At 43.9% G+C, this 20573-nt stretch overlaps 1 protein-coding gene across 2 annotated transcripts in view; it reads right to left on the reverse strand.

Annotated features, from left to right (window-relative positions):
• The window catches only part of PUSL1 (pseudouridine synthase like 1), a 28623-nt gene that overhangs the window by 3061 nt on the left and 4989 nt on the right, over nucleotides 1-20573 (reverse strand). Inside the window, exons 3-6 of one of the 2 annotated variants that reach the window (XM_005237966.4) lie at nucleotides 16587-16774; nucleotides 9372-9521; nucleotides 6950-7123; nucleotides 2164-2218 (exon numbers count right to left, since the gene is read on the reverse strand). In XM_005237966.4, the coding sequence (XP_005238023.1) occupies nucleotides 2164-2218; nucleotides 6950-7123; nucleotides 9372-9521; nucleotides 16587-16774 (567 nt within the window). The remainder of the gene's footprint in view (nucleotides 1-2163; nucleotides 2219-6949; nucleotides 7124-9371; nucleotides 9522-16586; nucleotides 16775-20573) is intronic. The other variant, XM_055800900.1, reaches the window with a different exon arrangement.

The following is a 20573-nucleotide window of genomic DNA, read 5'->3' on the forward strand; positions in this document are numbered from 1 at the left end:
AGGCTTGTCCAAACAGTCCCATCATGAGAAACGTGTCTCTCGAGGGGAAAGAAACAGCACAGTGCAATGAACTTAACCAGGCCAGTGGTGTCCAGCTAGGCAAGAGCTGAACCCCCTCCCAGAACCTGCCAGCACTTTGCTTGGGCTCACCTGCACTCATTTTCACAGGAGAGATCACGCTACCTAAGGGAACATGCCACACATTCGCCAGACCCAAGTCTTATCTGACAGAGGAGCCACACTGAAACTCAGCCCTTCACACCGCTTGATCCCAAGTCACCCCACTTTCACCATCTCCGAGTTGCTTTTCTTTGTCCACACTGGAAGAACTGCCCTCCGGTCTCAAATTTTACAGGCAACAGCAGTTACCAGCCCACATGGAGGAAACTGGTCAGGCAGACACTGTCCTGCCTCATTCACCTTCTCGTACCGCTGCCAGAACACCCCCCACTTGTGCAGGTGCAGTCAGTCATTTGGCCTAAATCAACATTCATTCTATGAGTGACCTTTCAAAGTGCACCAAGCTCTTCAAAAACATAAACGCAGTGCTATAATGAAGCATTGGTCTAACTTTCCGACCCATTAATGTTTACAAAAGAATAAACCAAAGTCCACTAAGCATCCTGAGCATGTTTATCACCATTAACACAAAAGGTCCAGCAAACCAAGATATATTTAATCCAAAGGCAAGCACTGTCTCTCCCCATGTGCTCTGACTGTGGAGTGCCGAGAGCCTGCCTTTAAGCAGACAGCAGAGAGGAAGCACAGATACTTGACATATGTTATTTTATCCATCCCTCACTAGAGGTCATTGTATGCTGTGACTTAGCTTTGATGCCTCCACACTTGGGAGTTTGCTAGTGTAAAAGTGGACTAATGGTATGCGTCTGAAACAGCCATGTGCTTGGTGTCTCCCTCCTGCATGCTATTCAGCAAAAATACATACGTACACCTTTTGGGCTGTGTAACCCTTTTCTCTAATAAAACCATCCAAACGGCAATACTTGTAGCAGCTATATGAGGTGACAGCAGAGGTCCATCTAGTTCAGTCTCCTCTTTACGACGGAGGGTGGAAGCTGATGCTCAGGTAGAAGAGTGCAAGTTCAGCGAGTGCAGCCTGCTCCTGCTACCCTATAGCCTGCCAGCTCACTGCAAGGCGGCTGCTGTGAACAAGGTTCAAAGAAGGCATTAGGCTGAGGCGAGCATTACGGGTAACTGTCCTCTCTGCAAAATGTCACTAAGTACCATTTCCGTCCTAACGCACTAAATGGGTTACCAGCATTTCCTCCTTGTCACAAGAGCATCTGATGAAGCAAATCCCTGCTGTATGTCAAGCCCTTCTTGAGCATGTTGTTGTTCTTCCCTTGCTCGTATCCAGACACCCACTGTCAGAGAGCTTACAGAGCATTACTTGGCACAGGATAAAAACAAATTTGGTTTGTCAAAACAGAATAAAAAATAGCTGCTTGCTGTTCCCACAAAACACCCCCTCTCTCCTCTAAAAAACAAGCCCTCTCTTGCCTATTCTCTGTCTCCAGAGTGTGACCATGGCCAGGATGGGCAGACTGAGAACAGCCAACTCTTTCCTAATGAGATGATCCATTAAGTTGCGGAGAAAGCAGTCTCCCCTGAGGACAGCAGCGAAAACCCCACTGGAGTTATTTCAAAGAAAACCCAGTGGAGACTAGACAGCATGGCAGAGGGAAAGATCCTGCAGTCATGCCTGCATAGCTGAATCAGGTCTTCCCATCTCTCCTTTGTGCAACACTGAGAATTACTTCATGCTCCGAAGCCAGAAAGTAAAATTCCAGGCAGTCTTTGCTGGGCCCAGTGCCATTCAGCAGAGCAAGAACATATGTCTGTTGGTTTTTACCACTCAGCCTGCAAAGACAAAGATTGCGGAAAACAAAACTTTCCATCCTCCCACACAATTCTGTGACTTCGGACATTCATTTTAGAGACAAACTTAAGAGATTCTGGTTCTACTGGATCAAACAAAGAACACAAAACCTCACCTCTCTGATGCTAAGTCCCTGTGTGTGTCACGCAGCTGTAACACCAGCTGTGCAACAGAGATGGCACAACATTGTTAAACTGATTAACAGTTACAGCAACACTTTGGTTCTTGGAAGGTTGTGTGCTGAATAAAACACCAAATAGTACCTGTCGGTAAAGAAATGCTCTGCTCCTGAACGTCAACTCCCAGAACTCCAGCCCCCTAAAGAAAAAAACAGAAAAAGCATTTAAAATTCTTATTTCAAATGGCTCTTCTACCCACAAGAGAAGTATAAATCACAGGTGAAGGTGAGCAGAATGGATAAGAGGATAAGAAGCTGCACAGCCCCCAATTAACCCCAAAGAGCACCATGAGCTTTTGAATACCAGACTGCTCATTTGCTACTCCAATGCAGACATTTTCTAGGGTGAGGCAATTCCTGCCTGGTTTGTATGTACCTAGTTTTAATGGGGCTTGATCTTCCTGCTACCTTACGCCTAGGTATATAACGATTCAAATAAAAGGGAAAGGGCTAAGGTCTGCTAAGGTACTACCGATTTGAGGAATGCAGTCTGATGCCTCCTGGAGAAAGGAGGCAACAACCCCCAGTAGCGAAGCAACTCTACCATTTCATTTGGAGCTGTCTTAAGAGAGTCATGTCATCTTTACAGGTTTTGCAGAATGGATTCCAACGCTCAGCAATGCCTACTGCAACATCCACATGCTACGGGAAAAGTCAGGAGAAGCAACTCAAGACACAGACATGCCTGAGAAACTGAGCTGCAGCATAAGAACACCAGTGACGGCAGACAAGAAAGCACTCCAGGCTAAGAGCTAGCAGAGCAGGAAATAGCAGATGAATATTTGGGGATGGCTGCATGGATGCTACTATGCAAGAAGACATCCTCTCTCCTCACCAAATCTGTCTGTTCATACAGATACAATTTTCCAGAAAGTTTTATGGTAGTAACCTGTATTTCTCATAAGAACTCTACTGAAGCTAACTATTCCAACACTTCACCGACACTTGCATCCTCTGCTAAATCTTTCCAAGTTGCTTTCTAAATACTTCTGTGTTTTTGTTGATGTTCTAGTACCACTTCCAACACTAAAACCCAATGCAAAGCAGTTCTCAGGAATAGTCCTGCAGGGAAGAACTTGTATGCACGTTTCCTTCCTACAAATTATAAAAATCTGATATGCATATTAGATATATAAGAACACGTACACAAGTATCAACAGCACAAAAATTAGGTTATCACTTCAATACCTGCATCTTCAAACTTTCAGGCTACCAAGAAATCCTAGAAGCTGCTTTGATAAAAGTAACAATAAAATAACAATAAAAATAAACTGTTAGCAAGTTTGTTTCTAAGTGGTCCTTATACCCCATAGCATTCCTACAGCAAAAAGAAATGAAACTTACCTGACATAAGCCAGAAAACTAAGTATTTGCATGCAAACCCTCTGCTCTCCTCCCTTGCAACGAGCCCAGTAGCTGGGTATCAAAGGGCTATGGAGATTTGAATCGGCTGTGAGAAAAGCACAGCTGCAACATATTCACCTGGAGGGTTCAGATGGACAGGCTGGGTTTGCTGGAAACACCTGAGTATCAGGAAAGGGGCTGCCCATTCCCTGGGAGAGGAGGCAGCTCTTGGAAGCCACAGAAGAAAGGTGAAGCAGGGACACCACGATTCACAGGCCCACATGGGGCATCAGGGCAGGGCTAGCAGGAAAAGAAACTGAAATAGTCATTGCAGGGAGCAGCCACAAGCTGTTTTGTCGCAGGATTTACAGATAAATTACTGCTTTTAGCCCTCCTTGTTGTGTATGTGGGCATATGCAAAGGCAGCTCCTACCTCCGGATTCCTCTTTATGTCAGGAAACGACAGTGTTTCTACCACTTACATATGGTCTGCTCTCCCCCCAGCTCAACGTGCATGGCATGCAGGCATGTGCATTGCTACACACATGCACAAACGCCCAGTATATCGAGGTCATAATTCAGCTCAGCTCTTTAGCAAAGCACAAGAGACAATTTTTTCAAACAGAGACAAATCCACCTCTCATCAAATTGCATGCACCTTCTTTAGCCAGGATTCTCCTGTCTTGGTTGTCTTGACAAGATATATTAAGCCACAAAAGATGAGCTGAGATACTTGGGGAAAAATATCTCTTAGACTTCAAAAGAGAACAAGATGTTTTTCTTTAAGGGGAATTTGTGTTTTTCTTGTCAATCTCACAGATAATTTTGCTTACCAGCAAAAAAATCCAGCTGTCTTTCTCCACTTGGCAGCAGAAGCCAGCACCTTGCAATGAATAATACATGTTCTGCTCGAAAACAGGTGACGGAGCAATCGCTCCCTAGGAATAAGTGATGGGGCTAAGTCTCTGAACACATCCTTAGCATTCAAAAGCATTCTGTATGGATGGGACACTAACTCCATTTCCACTGTTGCTGAGCAACCGAGTTTGATGGAAAGAATCATTTTAACAGTTAGTCTTTTAAACAGACAAGTGGTCAATTGAGAAGAACAGTTTAAGTTCAGAAAGGAAGGAAAGAAGGAAAGAAAAGCTGCATTATTTGACTAAGAGACCACAGTTTATCATTCTGTGGATTCCTCCCTCTGAAACAGGAAAAAAATTCCTTAGATTAGGCTAAAAAACCCAAGCTTTTTTCTATTATTTCTAAGCTTTACTGCTGTCCCAGCCCTTTCATTGCAGGAACAGTTCACTTCTGCTACTGCAGTGAAGAAATACACACATATACACAAATTCAGGCATATTTGGTGTCTTATTTGCAGAACGGACAAACACACACTGAACTCCATGAGTGCAATTGTTCACATTCAGAGAGTTTTACAGATTAAAAGTAACTACAACACTGTAATTAAAAACCCCTTAACAAAGGGGAAAAAACCCCAACACCACCTAGCCCGTCGCAAAGACCCAAACCCCACAACTTTTCTTCTAGATCAGAAAATTCACGGTTGTGGTTGTTACTAACAAAGTAGTCTAAGAGAGTTAAATGCCATTTTAACGCACTGAAACTAGGCTTCTCAAAGCCATCCCCTTCAGCCTAAGCATTCATTAAATCAATTAATATCAACACTTTATAAAAATGACTCACTATAAAACACAAGTTTGGCTGCATGTGTCACCAAAAGCAAAAATATTCCATCAGCAACTTCCTTGATGCTTTTGATCCAGTTTAGGTTTGCTCTCTCTCTCTCGTATGAGCTGTTTTTGGCCTCATGTGGGATGGGTTTATGCAGCAAGTTATGCGAAGAATGGCAATTTCCCTTTTACCGTTAAAATCGAAGACGTAAGAAAAGAGCCGATCCGTATTACATCTCGGAAATCAGACAACCGACAACAGCAGTTCTGGATTTGGAAAGTAACCTGGTATATATGCACTCACAGGTGATCTTAACAAGACTTTTAATGGTTATTTTCAGGTTAACTCTGGACCCTGCCACTTACAATGCTACTCATCATAAAGGACAAGATAATCTTGTGGATGAAGCATCTCACTGTTACTTGCGTCCCCAAGCACAACCACACTTGCCAGAGGGAGGACAAGCTCTCCTTTCAGCAATGGCAACCCAATAATAAACAGCAAGAATGCAGCCACACGAAAGCACCCATTTTCCGCTCCAGCCTTCCTTTTCCCATGGGGATGATGTTTCTCAGCTGCATAGAAGGTAGGAAGTGTTTGTATCTGGCACCAACTGCCCACATCCCTGTGCTTATACAGCAGAGAGCAGCAGTGGAAGTGCCATAGTCAACTGGGTGGCTCTTTATAATGCAGCTGTTTACTGACAAGCACCAACGCTGAGCAGGAACAGCAGGAATCAGAGAAGATGGGAGGAACTGAAAGACCAGGGTTACTCAGAGCATACAGATCTCTCTGTTTTTGCAGCTCGCTTTCAGTTTTTATCTTACACTACTGCTAGCAACATACACTGTTCTATGACATGGACAAAGAAACAGTAGGCTATTTGCAAACTGCAGCGAGGCTCTGCCAAAGCTTGGAGCATGGCACTTGTTGTTACAGACAACTCGGTAGGTATTCAAATCTAATGGAAGGTTGTTGGGGAAAACTACAAAGAAAAGGGGTTTCTCCTAATCAGAAAACAGGAAAATATGGTTTGGAGACAGGCAACAGCAAGGTTTGCTTTCAAGCTGAAACGCATCAGCCACTTATCCGTGAAAGAAGCAAGCATGAAAGCAAAATCCATGTTCAGATCATAAATACCCATTATCTTTCTGGGAAAAAAACTTCAGTTTCTGCTAGAGAGAGAATACATCCCGCCACTTAATTTCAATACTTGCAAGACCTGGTCCTGAAAGAACCTGACACTCAACAATCTTTTGTTTATGTAATGACTGAGAAATATTGGACTTCCCTTCATCAGCATTCCCTGGGAAGATAGTAGGAGTTACTGGTGTGAACTGAATGATCTGCATAGCTACAGCAGTGACCTAGGTGTTGGGTGGGTTTTTTTCCTTCTGTTTGTAGCCTTTAGGCAAAGCCAGGACACCACTGGGGCGGGGGCAGAGAGGGGGAAATACCACCTCCCATGGCGGAGCCGGTTGTTAGCAACAAAAATGAGCATAAACGCTGGAAGCACCTCGTAGGAATTACTCCGTACCAGATTCCATACGCCAGTTTATAACAGTCTGTGTTTTAATGTACAAATAACTGGACCAGTTTCCCTGCCCTCATTCCTGCTCATCTTTGTCCCTCAGGACATCGGGGAGGAGAGGGCAAGGAACGTCCTTTCCAAGCTGTCACGAGGCAGAACCCTGCTGACACCATCACAGGACTGTGAAAGCAATGCACAGCAAACAGGAGGCCAGTTCCCAAAGCAGTGCTGGAAAGCAGCTTTTCTGACAAAGCAAGCACCAGTTGACCAGAGCAGCTCTGCAGCGAAGTATCGAGGCTCTCACCTGTGTTCATAGTGGTGGGACAGGAAACCAGAAGAGGGCTGGATGTCTACTTGGAGGATGGTTCTGACTGGAGACTGAAAAGGTGTTTCAGAGTTAAGTGAGCGAAAGGTGCTGAAGTCGTGGGTTCCCAGCAGGAACTGTGCTGCATCCTGCATGGCAGGCACATTCAGGTAGCTGAAATCAAACATGCAGAGCAAAAGGAAAGGAGCATCAGGTGGGACCAAGTACGTTAAGTGGGTCAAAAGTCCAGTTAATTGGTGAGAGGCTTAAATTTGGCATGCAGATTTAACACTGCAGCACTGTGGAAACACATTTTGCAAAATGGAGTTTGTCTTGTAACGGCCCAAACCACAAACCAAGATGCCAAGTGACCTGAGGTCTGAAGGTATTGAAAACCCCAGGCTAGATGAGGGGTTGGCAGGCACATGCTTTTACGCAAACCTTTATCCTGCTGTGCTTGTAACAGCTCAATTCAAATAACTCTATTCAAATTGTTGGCTAGAGTGTAGGGCAACCGAACCAAAATCCTTTGCAGTATCTGGATCTTATAAACTGAAAAAGATGTTGCCAGGTAAGAAAACATCAAACACTATGATGGCTTTCCAAACCTTAGATTTGCAACAGCCAAAAGCCGAAATTAGGAAGTAACAGAAATGGAATGAGTGAGCAAACTTTCAGAGGTGAAGCCAGCGTAAACCCAAAGTTGCGTTTTACAGAAGAAAGGGCCAAGGGTAAAACTCCAAATGTCAAGTGTCATTCAGATTTTTTCATTGGAAGTATCTAGGTCTCAAGCAAAGGAATTTAGATTTACAAATACATTTGCTGCACAGATGCTTATTTTTATTGTATTTTTGTAAATTTCTCCTAAGAACACCCTGAGCAAGTATGCATGATGTATGGCTTAAGTTTTTCAGATCTTAGCAGAAGTCAAAATGCTCCTGAAGAAAAAAAAAAAAAAAATCAAGATGAGATTTTCCAACATCATTAAGCTTTTTCACTGTGTTCAAGAAAAATTACTAGTATCCTGGTCACACTGAGAAGCGCTGATGTCACCTAGTTGGCAACTCAGATGCCTACAGAAGTTTAAAGTTTATTATGTGTTTCATACACCAGATGTGTTCAGTAGTGCAAGTAGTAGAAGCTATCAGCTTCTCCACTACTAGCAGTCCAAATATCCCAACTTTTAGTGAGACAGCTCCCATTCAGAGTTTCTTAAATACTCACCCTATCCTTTATGTAGTATTGCTATTTGAGAAAGTTAACTGCAGTGTCTGGATTAAATTAAATGCTGTTTCACAAAGCTTGAGATGAAGGCACGTTGTGCACATAACATCTAATTTTGCAATTTCATACTTATTTTTCCCTTCCACAGCCCACAGAAAAGAAAGTCAGCAATTTAACGTTAGGACAATGTCATCTTCATTCCTCTGCTAGGACAGTTGAGATTACATTTTTTTCCACTACCCACAATTGTTATTCCAATAGTGATGATGAAATGGCCACAACCAGCTACAAACCTGTTTTTCTATAATGTTGTGGAAAACCAGTTTTCTCCAATGTATGTTTATCTCAGTACAACATAAACTGAAAGGACAATGACAAATTATCTTCTGGGGTTTGTTTGTTTTTTCCTCACTCACTGTTTATCATGTCCTAAGTTGTTGGTTTTTTTAAATGGCACTGAATTTGTTTTTCTTCCCTTGCATATACAAGCACTGATTTGTTATTACTCAGTGGCTACTCCAAGAACACAAGTGAACACTGAGCTAGATACACGGGTTTGTTATTGTAGGGTTGCTCAGAGTCATGGCTCTCCCTATTCAAACATACAAGCACGCAGACAAGGAATAAGACAGCAGATTTACATACAGTTGCTACCAGAAACAGGACTGGGGGGGGGGCGGGGGGAAATAATAAATAGATAAGTAAATAAATAAATACTTTTCAGCCTTCATTCTTGCCTGCCTGTATGGTCACACCTAAAACTCTGAGATCTGCCATGCAATGCATTTCTGCCTCTCTGCATCATATCAGAGCGCTGTTCCCTTCAGCCAGCTGTCCAAATGGGTTTGCTGTATGAATTGGCAAGGTCATCTGAGGAAACGCTCATCACCGCCATGGGGAGAGACACAGAAAGCTGTTGATGGACTGTGCCTGGAGTCACTGAGTTATTTCAGCAGTGCTAAGCATGTCTGTCACAGGTACAACTGACAGTACAATGAAAAAAGTCTGTAAGTCTCAGGTCTCAGTGAACATAACTCAGTGCAGTTGCACCGCTTCCAACAGGGAAATCTTGTCAATACAAATGGGGAATCTGGTCTCACGCATGGAAATTACTCCCCCCTTGCTTCCCCCAAAAGCCAAGCCTTTTCCAAATGTTGATGAGGTAGCTCCCCAGGGAGGTTTAATGGGGCACACTTACCCTCCCGCAGGAGCCCAACAGAGATCCCTTTCGAACACTGGTATTTCAGAATGATGAGCGCAGCCCAACAACAGCCGATAAACATAGGTTCTTGACAGTGCACAGAAGCGTGCATGAAAGGTATTGGCCACTTGGTAGGCATTCAGAATGCTGTTAGGAGAGAAAGAGATGGAGAGAAATGTCATGTGCTAATTCAAAAGCTGTCGCCTGGTCACCACATAGATGGTAACTAAAACATACAATGGATTCTTCGAGACACTGCACTTCCTGACAGCCAATGACTAACCAGTGACCGAGGATATGCACCTGTAGGCTGCCACAGGCATCTACAAGGTGGCAGAAGAGCCCTGGCATCACCCCTGTCATCAGATACACAGTGAAACTGACTTTGGGTCATCTGCTACCACGCTTTGGGGACACTCACACCATCACAAAAGGCCCACAGTTGAGAAGTGGCAACTGATAGCATGATTTCTTTGTTGTGCCGTGAAACCAAACAGCTCACCCAGCCCATCAAACTGTACTGCACATCTGGCTGAGAGCACATGTGTTCCTAGCGATGCTTAAGGTGAGAGGCTGCGACTTCCCAAAGCAAGCTGACTCCCTCTACCTCCAGCCGAGGAGCACACCTTACGAACACTGTGCCATTCTGCTTTTGCAGAACCACAGTCCCAAACAAGAGCGGGACGGACTCCCCCAGTAACAGAGACCTCCGTGCTTGAAGGCGGCTATGCAGCTCGTTGTAGCAGACGGAGATACTTGAAACTAGGTCACTTCCCTCCCACCTCCCCCCGCAACCTCCAAGACAAATCGGACTTTGCTGCAGCAATGAAAAAAAAGGTGCCTCCCACCCATCATCTCAACTGAGTCTATCTTGAAAACAGTGGAATGCTACATGCAGGAGACCTCCTGGGAACCTCGCGTTTCATGTGTGCAGAAAATGTCTTTTGGGGATGTTCGTGTCTACTTATCTTCCACTGACTCTGGGCAGTTAAATCAAGAAGCAGCTTTCTAGGCAGCTTAACTCCCCTGTTTTCTTCTATAAGCAACAGGGAGAAATTGCCTTGTTTCTCTAAGCCAGCACCACCATTACCATCAAACGCAGACAGAATGGTAGCCAGAAGGAAAGGTATGAAGGCTGTCAGAGAAGAAAACACCCTTCTCTCTGGCAAGGGAGAAAACAGAGCTTCCCTATGTTTCTGCACCTCTCCCAAAGTGTTATCATTGATTTGAACATGTCAGCAGCAGTTTTTACTGGATTTGTTTCTCTTATCCCAGAGTACCGGCTACTCACCGTACTGCAGGGATCACACAGCAAGAATTTGCTATTACACAGGCATAATCTCTCTACAGGTGTTACTTTAGAGGATACCTCTCCTTAGAAGGTAGTTTTTCTCCTGCTGCACGCCCTTCTGTCTTTGGAGTTTGGCATAGTGAGGAAAAGGGACCCAGGGAAGCCAAAACATATGATACCATTTGGGATCAAGTAATAGACAAACCTATTTATTTACTTAAAAAGGTTGGTGCTTCAGGGATTTTTGCCAGCTCAAGTCCCTCTGGCTCCCATTCCTTGACTGCAAAGGCTCAGACCACAGAAGAAGAAATTAAAAGTTGAGCCACAGGCCTCCACAATGATTTGCAATAACAAGCCCAGGAGATTGCTCCACTATTATGAACTCTCAGTAGAAATGCAAACTACATCCTCCAGGCCTGCACTGGAGTTTGAACCTGGGACCTCCAGTGTTTTCTAAACACAGTAATATAATTATTACATTTATCTTCCTCTATCTACATGCCTCCACAAGCATTTAATCTATCTTGAACTGCTCTTGTTAACACTTATGTGATTTTTGTTAAGTAACCATCCTTTCAGTCCCTCTGATAAGAGTGATTCTTTCAGAAAAGCCTATTTATGCTCTTAAACAGAGGCATCCTTTCCTGCCTCTCCTAGCAGGTGTAATCGCTACCATAGGCTCTTTCTAGCTAGCTGGAAACGTCTTTCCAGCATTTATTCCAGCAGCTACCTTTCAGCACTCATTAAGATCCCATTTTTTGAAAGACTGCTGGAAAATAAGAGTCTCATGGCATTCTTTACCTTTTCAACACAGCCTGAATTTCACAGGTTGAAGGAAAAAAAGCCTGAAGACATCTAACCAGAAATGGCAATATATTAGATACAAAGACCGTCTCCAGAAGTACATCCTTCTCTTTCCACTGACAACAGAAACTAAATGCCAATTTGCAAGAGGTGGGAGGAATTCCAGCTCTGTCTTGTTGTCACTCAGACAGCTTTTATTGTGTGCTCACAAAACCGAAACCAGAAATAGGAGGTATGAGTCTACTGTATTACCATCGCTGCTTAAGGGACAGCTAAGTCCTCCTAAAGTTACCCCATCTTTGAAACACACCCCGGCCTTTGCAGACAAGGTCCTTCCACATATGCTTTGCAAATCTAAGACAGAGCAGTTGATAGAAGAGACCCATCGTGCTACAAAGAAGATTATTATTGCTGATGATACAGTCAGTCAACCAGCTTGGAATTCTGTTTCGCTTCCAAGCTCTATCAACAACAATGTGTTCTCACAAAGATCCCTCTCCACCACCCCCTGCTTGCAACCACATGAAAGTGCTGAGTTTTCTCTTCAGCATTAGGAGAGAATTCTTCTTGGCAAAGTAGTATTTACACAGGGAGGAGGTGCCTGCTGAATACACTTAGACTCATGCCCATCACCAAGCTCCTTAATGGAATGCAGCTAAACCATTTTTAAAAGTTTCAGGCCAAGGCAGAAGGAGTAGAGCTGACTGCATCCTGATCAACTCTAACTGATCAGGGCTGTACTGCATCCTGTCAGAAGATACCACCTCCTGACACGTACCTGCCAGATCTTAGCATGAGACAAAAAAACACTTTTCCCATCTGTGAGATTCCCACTGCTCCCTCATTTTGGAGACACTCTCTAACTTAAAACTTTCTTCAGCAGCAAATTTCCTGTTTGCTCTTGGACTAATCAGTCAAGGTATCACAAAGCTAGCAGTAACTATGTATGTGTGACTACTATTATTGAAAGTGGCATGGTCACAACAGTAGTTTTAGCTCTTGAGGACAACTTATTCCACTAAAGCTAGGTAACACAACTCAAAGTTACAAGCCTAAACTTGGGGGGAAAAGACTGAGATTCAGTGGCTGGTGATGGACAGAACAGATCGATTATTGCTGTGGTACCCTCTGGCTGTAAAATCAGCTAGTTTTGATTCCCAAACAACTGCTTTAGTCTTTTAAGGAAGGAAATCAAAACTGTGACCTACTTCATGTTCCCTGTTACTGCTAGAATGCCCAGAAACAGTTTGACTTCCAGGGAGTATATATTCTGACCTAGTTTTCAGTCTGAGCAAAAATAACAACCAAAACCCTGCATAAGTCAAATTCTATTTCAGAATCCTTTTTTTTTTAAAAAATTGACACAGCAGTCTGAAAAGAAATCTTCTCCAGCCTCACCCCACAGCAGCTGCATTAGACTCTTCACGCATACGTCAAAAAAGGTGAAAGCTGTCAAGGGACAGTAACTCGCAGATGTTAGGCACGCAACTTAGCTTGAGAGAGAGAGATTTGCTTTGTGTTCTAGCCTCTCACTGTAGAGGAATCTAGCTGCTACTTTAGAGGCCATTTTTAAGTGCAAAACTGTTAGTCCTGTATTATCATGCTAATGTTCAATCTCAGGTTTGGGATGCACGGTCTGACTTGTTATTGGATGGCTGTTTGTGGGCTGTGCAGTAGAAACAGTGAAATCAGTAGTATCTGGTTTTTTTTCAGGTACCCAATGCGAAACCTTTGCTTTCAGAGAAACACTCGATCAGCTCCGCAAACTGCTATAACACATTTTTGTAAATGAGGTGGGGGAGGCGGGAGAAATTTCCCTTATGGATTTCTGGGGATTGACAGTCATGCATTTCTAACAGCAGATGCACTCTAAATCAAGCCCAAGCAGCATAACAGTCATCTCACACTGCCCTTGGGCTGAGCTCACCCACTCCCAAGACATCGTAAGAGGGTCTCACGGAGGGACAGCAACAGCTAACATTGACAGTCAGAAGACTGTTAGGATCAAACGGGAAAAGCAGTGTGGCCTTATGCTTGTCCCCAAACTGTCTGAGGGCTGTCAAAGGAACTCTAAACCTCCAGGGAAAAAGGTCAGTTAAACCAACTTAATAAACAGTCACTAACAAGAACTATGTGCCTCTAGTAATAAGGCTCTCATAGTGCCTTCCTGCCCTCCTTCCCAAGCTCAGATTCCACGGATTTTACTTCCTCTTTCCCTTCACCCTCTGATGGCTCCCCTGGTGCTTGCTCAGAGGCGAAAGAATGCAGCTGGCTCCAAGACTGTTGCTGCAGCTTCTGCTCCAGTCACTGACCGAGTTGAGAGCCCACCAGTAAAAAGTCCCACTATATTTAAATAAATGCAAAGCATCACTGACATACAACTCCAGAAACGCTGCATGCAGACACTGCAAAACCCAGTCCTGAGGCCATGAGAGCTACAGGCACTAAACACTTCTTCGACATAGGCCTACAGACGGTACCTAGGTGGGATCCCAGTCACAATGTACCTTGTTACAGCAACAAATGTCAAATTACCAGTCTCACACACATACACGACTATCAGCATAGGTTGGAATTCGTTCCCTGGAATCAATATGCCCTCTAGACGTGACACAGCAGAACTCTGGCGGCAGAGGCCCTCCACCTAATAGCGCTCCTTGCATCATCACAGCACATGGTCTAGAGAATGGCCACTAGACCAGAAAGTGACCCCTTCAGTCCATCTGTGATTCACACCGAGTCAGTATAAGGTCTGGAGCAAGTCACGTCAGGGACTGCTGACCAACACTGAACTTATTTTACTCCAAGTAACTTGTTGGTCCAGCACTAGCTTAACAACTAGTTAACCTGTGTTTCACAGAATGTTAAAGCAGATGCAGAGTTTCTGCAACCTAGCTAGCCTCTGCCCAGCACTGCAGGTGCCACTGGCATGTCCAGGGCACGCTGGAATGTCTCACCCCCTAGTCACATCTGCAGATTAGCAACCTATCTCTGCTGCCAACCAGGGGCAGGCAGTCTGCTTTGTTGCCTCTAAAAAGCAGCAGACACCTTGGAGAGTCTGATCCTGAGGGCCTGGTTTCCAGAGGTACTCAATGCCCGCCAGTGTAGTCAAAGCTAGAGAAGACTCTGCCACCTGGGACTGCTTTCCTCGGGTTCCTTCCTTTGCTTAAGGTTAGAATGCTTGCAATACGCTCTCAAAAAGTCTAAACAGCTGATTGAATTGCAGATCAACACCTTGCGCAGAGCACACCACAGCTTCAGCCAACTTAGACTAACTCACTCTTCACTTTATACAGCATGTGGAACATGCACGGAAGACCTCCTGGGAAAAAAGTTAAACCATTGTTCATGTCTCCCTCCTTCAGACCCCAAACACTTTTTGAGCACCTGCACATTTAGAGCTGGATTCACCGCTCCCCAAGCCCTGGAGAACTTGAATCCTCCCTTGCAAAACCAAGAACAGATGCAAGTATGATGTCAGTCCTCAAATCACAGGCCTTGCTATGTCAGCATTTGGGTCAGGCCTTATTTCATACAGAAGAGATCAGAAAATAAAACTAACTGGGTGACAAGGGAAGAGGGACGTACTTCATAGTAATGTTGCTATTCTCACAACAATCCCTTGATTGGGGTGGATGTGCTTTTTTTTGTCCTGGGCCCTTGCTCTGGCACGGGAAACTTGCCTCCACGATCTTCCTTCATGTTCACATCACCAGACATCAGAAAGACTGCAGTAACATGAAGCAGAGCAGCCTGGGCCTCTGAGTAATTACTAGCTGGCATCTTGCATCAAAGTTTTTCTGCTCATCTAAATACCTCCTATAAATTACCCATCTTCTTGCACAACACTCTGTAGTGCTTTGACACACTCGTCAGTAGGGTACTGCATGGAGATCCAAGTCCTGTTGTGCCAAATGCTGTACAAACAAAGACAGTCTGTACCTTGAAGAGTTTTTAGTTTATGCAAATAAGACAAAGTAACACAAGAAAGAATAGAGCGCAGCAAAGCAGCTGCTGGCAAATGATATGTTGATTTTATGACACAGCACAGATTTAGTTTTTAGTCCAAAAACCTCAACGCTACATTCAATTTACACTTTAACCATGAAAATGTGCCCATGTCTGGGGAAGAACACAAAAACTGATGGCTGACAGAGAAACTGCACAACAGCTTGAGAAGAAAAGCAAAGGAAATAAAATTCAATCCACCTTTTGAAAAATTCACAAGGCATAGTAATTATGTAATTGATTCAATATCCTAACAGAAACTGTTAGTTTAATGATCTTTTTTTTCTGCCTTTGAGGGTGGGCATTCAGACCCAGCTCATGCAGAATAAGCTTGCTCTGGAATTCTGCAAGAGTAATAGCTCTAACAAGAAGAAAGAAGAACACAGGAAGAAGAAATGGCTGTTCTGCTCTCTGCAGATTGTTGTACCAACTTCCTCACTACACATTCATATGCAGCTCTCCCTAGTCATTAACAGTTGGGTATAGCGTGAACAGTGAATAAAACATCAAGTCTTGCTATAAAAATACTAAACTGGGCCTTTTGATGTAACTTCTCTAAACCACGTCAAACAGTTGCCTTGGTCTAGCAGGGAAGAAAAAGAGTCTGATCACGTGGGAAGGGAAGAGTAGACTATGCTAACACTAACAACAATTTTGTTTGCTTAATCTTCATCTTTTTGCACAGATATAGGTGAGCGGCAATACTGCAGCCAAGTTTTTGCTAAATGCCAATTCAATGAACAAAGAAAATTAGGGAGTTTGGGGAATAAAGCAGCACTGGAAGTTAAAATAGTAGTGTTCTGGCTCACACGTGAAACTAGAGTCATCCCAGTGGATTCAATATTTACATGGTGATCTCTGTCTCTCAAAACTCCTCCTGTTTTAGGGGTACCAGCATAGATTATCTCATAATGACAATGGTGGAACAAGTTTGATCTTTAACATGCCAGGGGTCTGGTAGCAGCAGAAATACACATGTGCAAGGGAGTGGTTTGCCAGCACATGTAACGGGAAAATACATCGCCTGGGTGAAGATGGGAGATCATTGCTGCATCTCCTCCTTTCTCCAACAAGGGCAAAATAAAAATTTTGACTTGCCACTAACTCACCGGATTGGCTCAGGCCTCAGGTGGCAATTAAGACTGTAGATGAGCTGTTTCTCTTTAAAAGCTGGCTTCCCCGGTGCTTTCTGGATGTCGAGGTGAGCAGAGTTGCAGAGTGCATGGACACCAGTATCTGTTCGGCTGGAGATGTGGAACTTGATAGGAACAACGGGTTTTAGGTTCTCCGCTGCCTTCTGAAAGCCAACACAAGATGGATTCATGAATAGTGGACTCATTTCAAGTTAACCAGGAAAAAAAAAATTGTCCTCCTTGCTAACCACATGTCTCCTGATTGCTCACACAGAAAAGTAATTGGAAGTTTTACTGTGGGCTGCAAAGAAAGGGATGGAGGGGAGCATGTTTGGGGGACTTCTCCTAGCACCTGCGGCTTCTCACCTTTTGTCCTGAAATCACCTTGAACAGAACATCCAAAATGCCATGTGAGTCTCCTTATGTGTACAAAGTAAAAAAATATTCATCTCCCTATCCTTTGCTTTATATCATTGGGTGAGTGGGAAAGAGGACAGAATTACCCATTTAAACCCAGACACCACCCCTGCAATTTACTGCTAAGAACTCAGATTACTTTAGCAGTTCTTAAAGAGCTGCAGAACCCAGTCCTTAAAGGGATGGAAACAGCATGCAGTGACGTCTGAATGACATCAGCCAAGACACCTGAAGGAGCTCAGGCTGCATCCTTTGCTTCCAGTGCAGGCCAAGTATGGTGTAAAATACTGCAGCTTACTGCTGCAGGCCAAAGTTCTTTTCCATCCCCAATGGGAGCAAGGCTACAGAGAGCAACATGCTTCCATTCATTGTTGAGAGCAGAGGAGGAGCCAGGGGACCAGAAGAGGAGTAGCATAGCACTGACGTAATGCATTTATTAGTCCCACTGAGAAATATAGACAGATCTAAGAATCAAGACACAGCACTCATAAAACACACCAGTAGTTGAAGAGCTGACACTGAGCTATCCCAGCAGGTACAAATAACCACAGGACAAACACACGCTACTGGCAGTTACAAGATGGAATTTCCTTATATTTGCTGCTTCCACAGTTGCATTAATGCAGGACTTGGCTAATCCTCAAGAGTACTGTTTTCTCCAGGAGCTAGAGTTGCCTTAATATTCAGATGACGTCTCACTCACACTAAGACCTCTGCCATAGCAAGGCTAAAGCAGAAAATGACAAACATTTACACCATCACAGAGTTCAAGCTTATTGGAGCCCAAGGGCCCTAAATTACACTTGCAGCTGAGACACACTTTAAAAATTAGTTGGCTAATGTTGTATTTCAACAAGCTGAAACTTACTATTAACACAAGGGGTAGGACAGTAATTCAGATCCTCTAGGTTCTGTGCACAGATTTTGGCATGGAGAATCCACCCGATGCTAGGATTGTTGTTTCCCCTTCCCAAGTGTTCCTCTCCACACGGCTGGATTTTATCCCCACCCTGTTTCTGCTGTTTCATTCTGCCCACTAACAAAGGGCTGGAAAAACAACTGGGTGAATTACTACAGGCTCCTGCTGGGAAAGTAAATAAAATCCTGCTAAATGAGTCATTAATATGGTGTCTTTTAATCAAGACGAACACACAAAAGAGGCAGAGCAAAAGAGATGCTAACACAGTTAATTAGAAGCTCTATATTAAAGGGTCTGTCTAGACTGGCCTAAGTTTAGCAAAGCCAGGGTGGGTTTTGGTAAGGGACAAATGCTGGTAGGTCACGAAGTCATTGGAATACCAAGGTTTCTAATGCAGTGTTAAAACTATAGTAGCTCTTACTTACAATAAGGTTTTAAAGTAGGTTGCTGGAGCACTGCAAAATGCAACTTTTTTCTTTGTGAAGACAGGCCCTAGACAGAAAATCCAACGTAATCTGTTACAGGGAATGAGTGAAGCATATCTGAAAGACTGAAAAACATCACCAAAAAAAAGCAGAAAACCAAATGACTAGAAGCTAGTTTCCTTCTCTCCCATCTCCGCTCCCGAGTAGTGAACCCAGCAGTGGTCTTGATTAGACTTTAATTTGGTACCAAGAGTCAGTAAAGTTTGAACTGCTGACTCACAAATACCTTCCAGACTTCTTCTATTTAAGCAGACGGGGTTCTGGGCTCCCAGAAACATACTGTTAAAATGCACAGGGAGGCAAGGAAAAAACGTAACCAAGCTGCTGGGGAAGACCTGGGAAACAGAACAAAAATGACCCTAGCCTTTTTCCCTTCCTAATCCTTCTGTTTGGCGTTCACATGTGGTTACAATTAACAATGAAAATCTTTATTTATCACCCTTAAGCACAGAGAAGCAGACAGAAATTAAATAGTTCAGCAGCCGACCTTGATTTCTGCCTCAGCAATCTGTCTTAAAGCAGAAGTTGCATTTTAAGAGCAAAGTTTCTGCAAAGATAACGTTTGGGTTTTGCAGGCTCCTCCCTTTCTCCACCCTCTTCTCCCCCTCCTTTCTCATCAGGCAAAAACCAGCCAGTGGGAACATAGTTGAATGGGGGTAGAGGGAGAAAGAGAACAGGAGCGAACATGGAAAACATCCTCCTTCCTTGTTAGGGGTTTGGAGAAGTTTGGATGCAGCACTCTTTTGGATCCCACACTGCATCCCATTTCAGTCACTGCATCTGAACAAAGCTGGATAATAAGACTGTTTGGATCTCTTCTCTTCTGCCAGTGGGAATTGAGCCTTATTGGAGAGCAGGCTGGAGAGGAAGAGAGGATTGCAGACTCCAAGGCAAATCTGGTTGCTCCCCCGTCAGGTCAGCCAATGAATCCACAAAGGTGCAGGACTGGATGCTAGGTTTAACAAATGGGATTTTTGCAGCCTTTAGCACAATTTTCTTCCAGGTGCACCTCTCCGGAGGGATGACCGAAGGATGTATGTGCTGGGCATCTAAGGAGGAATGGGACCACCATCAACAATAAATCAGTTTCTGAAAACTGAAAGCTGTGTTTATGGATTCTTCCTCCAGCCTAACAGGCATGCAGCGGATAATATACTATCAACTGCTGCCTCCAGTTTCAATTTTAAAATTTCATTTATAGCCCATCTTAATTAATCTCCTTAAAGAGAGAATTTCAGAACTGCTGAACTTCTTTGCAGGCAATTCAGAAATGACCCCTTCACCTGTGCAAATGTCTCATATCTGTACCATCCAGATGTCCTTTGAGCCTATAGGCAGCTGACTGTTTCCTCCTCTGGTTCCTGTATACTTTAATCTGTTAATATCACCCACGCTGAATTTCAAAAAAGATGCATTATTTACATTTAGTAATTGCTTGGATAGCAACCAGTTCTTCCTGCCCTTTCAGAAAAAACAAGCCCCCAAAACCAAGCAGGCCTTTTATCTGAAGCACTCAAAAGGCTTTACTGCTATTAATCCAGATCCCTACCCTGCTGGGTATCATCTACACGTTCCTATGAGGGAAACTGAGGCAGAAGTTAAGCACTTTACCCGTGGGCACCCAGCTAAAAAGCAACAGAGAAGATACAGGAATAAAGGAGGGAGCTGAGCTGTCCTCCCGTGTGCTCGGAGTTCACAGGTCTCTGTTCCCTTCCTTAAGCCCCAGAGCACGCCAATATCCTTCTCTTTAGCAGGTGTTACAAACACACTGAAGTCTTGGCTTGGCACCTGCTGGAGGACTTTCATGGAGCCAGATCTCATCCATTTTCATTTGGCTTTTACTTCCTGAGTCACAGTCTTTCCAGACAACCATATTCCTGGCGCAGCAACAAGCATCCCATGGTGTCCATTTATACCTCTAACACCCTGCATACCGGTGATGCAGGGGAAAGTACTATTTGCATTTAGTAGATCTGTTCTGCTAACAGGTTTCATTCACTAAGCACTTCCACATTTTGAATCACACTGAAGTTTCCACTGTTGCATGCCAGAATGATATGGATCCACATTCCAGATTGCTATTATTACTCGCAGCTCAGTTCTCTCCTCTGTACAAATGCTGGAAAGGCAAGATGAAGAACA

The sequence above is a fragment of the Falco peregrinus genome, chromosome 3 (assembly GCF_023634155.1).
Source record: "Falco peregrinus isolate bFalPer1 chromosome 3, bFalPer1.pri, whole genome shotgun sequence".
Lineage (NCBI taxonomy): Eukaryota > Metazoa > Chordata > Aves > Falconiformes > Falconidae > Falco > Falco peregrinus.